Here is an 8,305-nt window from a genome sequence, read left to right as displayed (position 1 = left end):
TTTTTTTTTTTAAACTAAACCAACAAAGAAAACCTCCTTGGGAATGTCAAGTAGTAAGGGACCTGAAGAATTTGTCAGGTCCGTCTCCCTTCTCTGTGCTTGAACTTGCCTATTCTTAACYTTTTCTAAGTATTTTAACACTCTTCATACTGTGGAAGTTTCTCCTAATATGTAAGGTTAACTGTCATTGATGCAAATTATCATTACTAGGGTTCTTGCAGCTTCTCTCTACTGCAGCTGATATAGGGTGGCTCCAMGCTGCTGCCTGGATCCATGTTCCCTGTGTGTCCTGCTCATGTTCTAGCCCCGTGGCGGGAGGAGATGCTGTTGATGCGCAGGCGACCGATGTGCCAGGCTTTCCTCTGAAGGAAACCCAACAGCTTGGGGAGGGAAGGAGCTGATTCCTGGCCACGCAGTGTGGCACCCGAGGAGCTCGCAGAGGAGGGTAGGGAGCACCCCACCTCCACTGCAGCGTGTTGCTGTTCTGTCCTGTCTAGGGCCACCACTTACATGCTTCATCTTTTGCCTTCCAACATTTTGCCTTACGTGGGGGATAAAAATGAACGTTTAAGCCAGCCTCCTCTTCGAATTTAAATGCAGTGCTGCCTCTGTTGTGTTGTGATAGCTTGGGATGGAGAATGCTCATGCAGCTGATCTATTTTAATTGATTTCCTGTTGTTATGGGTTATATTTTATTATTTCTAGAATAAGCCCCAAACTAGACTACTACATCTGAGAGACACACATTGCAAAGTAGCATGCTACTGAATAGGAATCTCTTGATTCTTGTTTTAAAGACTTGACTTATATAGAGTACTGTTGTTTAGCTACAAATCGAATGTACTTGAGCCTCCCACTGTGTGCGAGAAGGTCAAGTAGCAAACACAGGTAAAATAAACAGTTGTTGAGAGTCTCTAGTGTATACGGCAAAGGCACTCTCATAAAAACAAGCCAGAAAATGCTGTAGGAACTGTCTGCTTGATGCTCTTGGCACAGATTTCGGCATCTTTTGATTTGATATTTGGTTGAGTAAGTTTGTCTCCACATGTTCAAAATATCAGTCAAACCCAGGCTCTGGACTCATATTGTTGTAGGGCCTATTGCTGTTAAGATGCAAGTACTGAACATGTGATTCAGGTTTGCATGATTTGCTGATTAATGTTAGTGATGATAATGCACTGAAACTCTAAAAGATCAATGTCTTTTTAGGATCCCGTATCTTAGTAGCATAAGTAGACACACAGGACTTCAGTCTTCCATTGCCTTTACCATATGTGAGTAGAGTAAGTTTAAAAAAAAAAAAAAAAAAAAAAGGCGCCACTGTTTTTGTAAAACGTATTGTACCTATTTTCGTGAATGAGAATGGTTCTGTTGAGGCTGGAGAGCACAGGTTTTTCCAGCATCCTGATCAATAGCTTCAAATAAAATCTGTAGCATCTGAATTAGCTCTTGTCTAGGAGAGTTTGCACCTCCAAATTGTGGCAATTGTTATTTGTGAAAACTACTTAGATTCTACTTTAAAGGCTTAGGGTTTTATGAAATTGGTCTGGCATGCTCATGCATTTCGATATGTCACGGCAAGTTTGTGCTAACAAAACTCTGTGGCCAAAAGGTGAGGAAAAATGCCATCCACACCTCTGTTGCAAAGGAAGGAGCACGAATGGAAACGTCTGGCTCTTTTTGTGTGTGTGTGTTGTTGGTGGTGGGTTTTTTTCTCCCCTGCGTCCTCACCTTATTTGGTCCGTCAGTTGGTTTGAGAATAACGAAGTGGAAAGAGAAGACGTGTGCCTGATAGTGGAAGGGAGCCTGTTTGTGCTTATTTCATTGAGGAAATTGTTCCGGAACAGCTGCTCGTCCATGCGAAAACGCAAACCGCTGGTTCCCTGCCAAGGTCAGCAAGGCCTGGGTCATTGGTTTTAGCAAAGCAGTTATATACAACAGGCCAGTTTGCCCTTGAATTATCTGTCCTTTCTGTCTGGTCACAGCTCTCGCTTGATACGTACACTTCCTAAGCAGTGGTCTGGGTTTGGGAAGATGTGATAGCAGTTTTATGGTGAAAGAGAGGGAGGCGTAATGTTTTTTCCTGGACCAACTATAACTGTTAAGCTTTATAAAATATAATGGATTTACCTGGCTGGATTTCATTTTCTACTTAGCTAGTGCAGTAGGTTCATGTTATTAAAATTTATAGGATTCTTCAAAGTAAAACTGCCAAAATCACTAAACTTTGTTTCTCTGCTAATGCAAGTATTGCAGTGTGAAATTGTAAATCAGCACAAGTTGGTTCGAAGCAGGGCTGCGAGTCGTCTGAGAAATTCAGGACCTTCAGTCCAGTTCTCAGTGGCTCTGGTCAGAATGTAAAGTTTATAATGAAGCCGGGTGGGTTTTGAGTCTTAGTAATAAGCCATGTAAAATGATCTGTGGAAACACACAGTAAAACATATGCCCGTGTTCTGGATGTGAATAATATTCTCCAGTGGGCATCATTTACATGAAGAAGAGAAAAGCAATATATTTAAATATAACAGTGGAGGAAGGAAAATAAGTTAGTGATCCTGTACAGTGGCCTCTTTCCCCTGTAATGCTATGTGGAAAGCAAGAAAGCAGTTGCTGTAGCCASAGAACTGGAATGCCAGATTTGGCTTCTACGGTTTAAGGAAGAAAACTAATTCAACTAAAGGAAGTTTTAATGTATGCGTAAAAAGGTTACTCAAGAACAGAAAAACACTTCTTGCAAAATTGTTTTTATACAAAAATTGTACAAGTGTCATAGACAGAATCTGAGGCTGAAATTAGCCTTGAAAGCTGTGGGAAAGAAATTCCTCAAATGGATTGTGACATGATTCCTGAAAGAATAAAAATGGACAAAAGAGCTGACAGTCTTTTCATGACAGAAGTGGACTTCTTGGGACTGGAAATGGAAGAAAGAATTTTTTTAATTAAACTTTTAATCTGCACCTTCACATGATATATGGTAATACAAGTAGGACTAGAATAAGTGTTGCCATTTTTGTTGTACTAGATTCGTAGGTGTGTTAAAGGCAACAAAATTGGGAAAGTCTTCCCAATTCTTTCCCAATATTCTTTCACTTTCCTGGGTAAACATCAGAGTCTCCGGCCTGGGAAGGGCTGACTCCTCCGCTTTTCCTCTGACGTTGGATGAGGAGGAATCATTTCTTTGCACCTGCATTTTGAACAGAGCCGTCCGCAGCATTTTGAGGCAAACCTCCAGGAGCTGAGAGGTGCACTGAATTTATGATGCTGGAACCCRGAGTGGAATTTGGCCTATTGTTTTTTTAGTAGAGATGGCCAAATCTCTTCTGGCTTTGTTTCAGTACAAACTCAGGAGACGTTCCTAGTTTGTTAACAGGTTCAAAAAGTATTAAAACAAGCTCGTTTCGGTGTTACAGCAGCCATGTTGAAACAGACTGAATTTTTTTGCGATTAGGTCAAATTTTGTATTGAAACAGAAGCTTCATTTAAACTTGCAAGATTCTAATCCCTCAGAAAAGACATGAATATAAGCTGGATGTAAGTAACTGAAGAACGTTATTCTGTAAATAACTATTTTTAACAGTTCAAAAACGTTAGTCATAACTAAAAATACACCAAAAAAGGAAGAAGAAGCTTTTGTTTTGTTTTTAGTGTTAAACGGGGAGTGGTTTCACTGCAAGAATAGGCTTTAATAATTCCTGGGCCTTGTCACGCTGCGGAGATGTGTTCTGTATATTACTCACTGCCACTTGAAGTTGTTTTGATAACGGTGATGAGAGAGATGAAATAACGTATGCTAAAGTCATTTGGCTAGCCTTGAAATCAAAGCACTGGAAACAAAAGCTAGCTGCAAATCACTAAGCTGTCATTCTTTTAAAACCTGTTATCCAAATGACTTTAACAGTTTGTGGGTCATATCCAAGGTTAAGAATCTTCTTGCATGGTGCACGTTTTGATGATAAAACACAATCTCTTTTTTATTGAAATGGAAGTGTTACAGTCAACAGCATCTGTGTGGGAGTTTGATTTCTTCCTGCAAGAAGATTGCTACTCCATACGAGCAACTGGCAAAAAGTTTAGAAGGGCAGACGATGAGGCATGCTGAGTGAAGCCTCTCTCAGCTGGTTGTGGTGTAGCAACCGTCTGATCTATATGTAGAAACTCTAAAACCTTCTCTTTTCAAATTTAATTTCAAGTCAGTGTACTTATTTTGGAGAAAGACTAGCTAGGGCCACTGTAAATATAAGTAGATACCATTTTGGTGAGGGTTGAAACAGATTAAAGCTTTATTTTGGTGAGCAGCGTTCACTTGCAGCATTGTCTACTTAAAGACTGTGCTCAGAAATTTTCATTTGATAAAGATTTTTTTCTTGAAGTTTTTCAGATTTGAAAAGCGAGTCACATAACAATATTAATTATTAATCTTACCTATTCTCAGATGTGTTTCGTCCTGCAAAACTGAACAACACTTGATAAACAAGCGTGGACTGAATTCCCACAACAAAGTGTGTGCTTAGCTGCATTGGCTGTTATGAATAGCCATATACCGTGCAACTAACTGGTGTGAAACTTGGCCACGTATATAAACTAAAGTAGATTCAGAGAGAAGTGAAAAATATATTCTTCCAAAAAATTTTTACAAGGATATTTTGATAGGAAGAATGCATCTGCTCARTAGTTCTGAAAAACTCCTCTGAGCTACCGGTCACTTCCTGGTTTTGATGGGCTTAAACAGAACCACGCAGATGACAGCTCTCCATCCACAATAACTGCTTGCTGCTCATGCTGATTTTTTTTCCATTCCCACTGAAGTTGTTCACTGTGTGATCTTTTTCCAAGGAGAAAAAGAATGGTGAAAGAGCTATAGAATGATATGGGAAGAAAAACCTATGAGTTGAATAATAAGAAGTAGTAATTGAGATTTTTCTTAGTGGGAATATACTATAGGTAAAGTTCCCTAGACAGTTAAGTACAGAAAAGTATGAAGAGCAACAGAAACGCACACTTTTAAAGTAATTTGTGAAATAATAGAAATTTAAACTTTAGGAGTTTTCATGTGCTTAATAAGCTTGACAATTTGTCATATTTCAAATCTAGATGTGACTGGTAAAAACCATACATGTTGATTAGACTATAAATAACCGGCTGGGAGAAGTGAACCAAGATCAGAGGAGATGGAAATAACTCAAGTGAATTCATGTGTGTAACTTGCATTCAGAGATGGTAAGAAGGCCTGGTTATTGTAGGATAAGTAGTCTGAAGAGTATAAAAATGTAGGTGCATAGGGAATGACCTTTTTTAATAATGTGGACTGTTTTTGCTGTTTTGTTGATATTAGAAAAATAAACTCTGGCTCACTTCACAGTGTTGGAGGTTTYGTTGAACTTGCCTTAACTTTATGAGCAGTTGCTCCTGTGCTGATGGGCAGGTGCCAGCTCAGGCCGTTACATCCCATCGCTGCCTGAGGTCCTCCGCAGGGATTAGTCTTAGCTTCCTTTCCTCGAACGCAACACAGGGTGGAGGTGTAAAATGACTTCTCCATCAGAGAAGGCTGTGAAGTGATCTTTTGTATTATTGGTAATATTCAATTTACAGTAACAAAGTGCAGAGTTCTCTCCAAACTCTTCTCAAGSATTTTAAATGTAGTGGCTTCTTTCAAAAGGCAAGGTAATATTTATTACCTTATGTCTATCATAGCTCCATCACAGGTTTGAGTTACGCGGCTATAAGTTGTCACATACCAGCTTCCAGTAACTGGCCATGAGTATTTTTTAGCCCATGGCAAATGCTAGATAAAACAGGTTAGCGTAAACATTTTCATATGCAATAGGAAAGTAATTAAATTAATTTTCCTTTTTCAAAGTAGTAAATTCTCATTGCAAGCATCTGTCTGATGTCTGGGTAGGTTTTTTTTTTTATTGACTTTCCTGCGTGATATTCCTGGTTTTAATGGCTAAATCAATGAGCTACTGAGTGAACAATTTCCATTTTATCTAGACACTTTCTTTTAGCTGTGTGGCTCTGTTTGCAAAAATCTAATGATTATGGCACTTACTTTGTTATACTTGTACTCAGTGCCTCCAAATGGAACTGGTATGTTCAGGGCTGGATTTCAGAGTGGAAACCATAAGCTTCTTGCTTATATAATCACATTCCAAGGTTAGTCTGAATAGCTGAGATAATGAGTTTGGTCTTTGTGCGTTCTTAAATAGATAGATAGTTTTTCGCATATGTGATTTTTGGTACAATTGGACGCTTTTCTTGGGAGGTGCCGAGTTCCAGGCTGCACAGTTTCTGCTTTGTTCAGTTCTCCCCTGCCTTCGACAAGAATAACTTAACCAGATTTCAGTAYAGGAGTTGTGGGCTGCTAAAGGACATATTATGTTACTGCCTAATGCTGTATGAGTTGATCAGTGGGTAATATAAAGCCTATGCTTTAGCTGTTTTATGATGAAAATATTATTTCAACAAGATACATGTTAAAGTCATTCAACAGTGATCTTATTCTAAATGTGAGGGCACAAAGCGTTGTCCATACACCTGAAATTACCAGAGCTGCTGACTTTGTTTTTGCAGTCTTCGAAAATAAAGCTATTTTTATTCTTGTCTGAACAACCATGCAAAAATTCTTTTTTTTTTTTTAACTGAAAAATTTTCATCTCTCTCTTTCTGTTAGGACCAGCAGAGGTTCCTATGATGTCACCCAATGGATCCATTCCCCCTATACATGTGCCTCCAGGTTATATCTCACAGGTATGCTTCTTCAAGAATTAAAACGTGTATAAAAGCAATAGCATCGATTCATATGGAGAAGTCTGCTTGGCTGAAGTGTTCTATACTTCAGAAATATTGCTGAAAATGAAAGTTGTAATACTCATCCTCTTTTACTGACAGTGCRTACGCATGTGCCCATGTGAGCATGCGTGTGCACCTTCACAAGCTATGTGGTGTGTATACCAAATTTTTTAACACTAACAAAAGCTATGCCCACAGGTTGAGTTTATACGTGCAAATTTGCTACTGCTATGAGCAATCCACGTTGTTAGGTGATGCCTTAAGCTTCAGCATGACAATCACAAGGGGTAGGAGYCTGGAAGTAAGAGAAGGAGCCACTGAAGCTATAAAATATGCTGTTGCTCCTTAGCATAATCCCAGTAGAAATACTGCAACATATCAAGGACTACAGGTTTTTTTTATTTTGTTTTTAAGAAGCACGATTTAATTTTCAAATTTGTATTTATGGAAAAGATGGAAAAAGCCTTTCACAAAGCCATTAGGTTTTGGGACTCCTGAACAGCTACCGTTCTTTTATGTAAACAACCCATTTAAGACTACCTGCTTATTTGTTTTCCTTCCATCTTCTGCAAAGCTTACGTTATTTCTGAAATTAGAAAAATACTGATTTAAAGGAAAGTTACTGTGAACAATACAATAAATCTGATTTCATAAAGAACTGTACTGGATTGAAAGCTTCATTAAGAGTATACAAAGTATTTCAAGTATCATTAATGGATAACGTAAGAACTTCTGATACATATATTCTGACATCTTGTTAATATTAAGTGTAAAATATATGATGTCCTGGAATCCCTTTCCTTTCCCAGTAAATGTGAATTTGTGTAATTTTGAAAAATTTTTGATGGTATCGTACTTACATCCCACAAAATACTGCAGTCACTCTGTGGTATTTTAGCTTCTGAGTACAGTGAAAGCATGCCTCAAATACAGAGGACATTACGTTTCTGCCTCTTGAAAGGGCCTGCCTGAGAGACTTGACTGAAGGCTGGTCTCCTGGCCTAGGAGAGAATAGAAGGAACAGCAAGGTGGTTGGTTCCAGCTTCCATCCAACTTCTTAGGCCTCCTGAGGTGGGCGGTTGTGGTACACTTTGAGACAGCATTTGAAATGCTTTTTAAAACTCCGTACGGGCCCACCAAATTTAACAGGCTAGCCCATATCATGCAGAGGAATCTCCAAAAGTAGACCATAGTACGAGAAAAGCTTTGGAACTTGTGAAAACCTTTGCAGAATTCCCAGAGGGCACCTTCTTCTGATGGAATTTTGGGAATTGTCTTATATCTTGGCTGCTCCTGGATGCTCACGTGGCATCTATGAGAATGGAACATAATTTTATTTTCCTCAGTACCCAGTAGGTGGAAGGACCATGTTTTATTTACCCAAGCATTATTGCTTTGAGATTTGAGCTCTGGTAGACATCATATCAAAGGTAGATGTTTGGAGGCAATCATCAGAAATCAGTGCTTCACTGAGAACTGTTGATGCTGATGTTTGTGGTATGCCCTGATTGCGTTC

The 8,305-nt window shown here is 39.0% G+C and overlaps 1 protein-coding gene across 6 annotated transcripts in view; it reads left to right on the top strand.

Annotated features, from left to right (window-relative positions):
* The window catches only part of FNDC3B (fibronectin type III domain containing 3B), a 179,143-nt gene that overhangs the window by 61,678 nt on the left and 109,160 nt on the right, over positions 1-8,305 (top strand). For all 6 annotated transcript variants that reach the window (XM_026061452.1, XM_026061460.1, XM_026061485.1 and 3 more), the window contains one exon: positions 6,671-6,747. In XM_026061452.1, coding sequence (XP_025917237.1) covers positions 6,671-6,747 — 77 coding nt within the window. The remainder of the gene's footprint in view (positions 1-6,670; positions 6,748-8,305) is intronic.

Source organism: Apteryx rowi, unplaced genomic scaffold, assembly GCF_003343035.1.
Source record: "Apteryx rowi isolate R43461 unplaced genomic scaffold, aptRow1 scaffold_10, whole genome shotgun sequence".
Lineage (NCBI taxonomy): Eukaryota > Metazoa > Chordata > Aves > Apterygiformes > Apterygidae > Apteryx > Apteryx rowi.
This window is presented reverse-complemented; position numbering and strand designations above follow the sequence as displayed.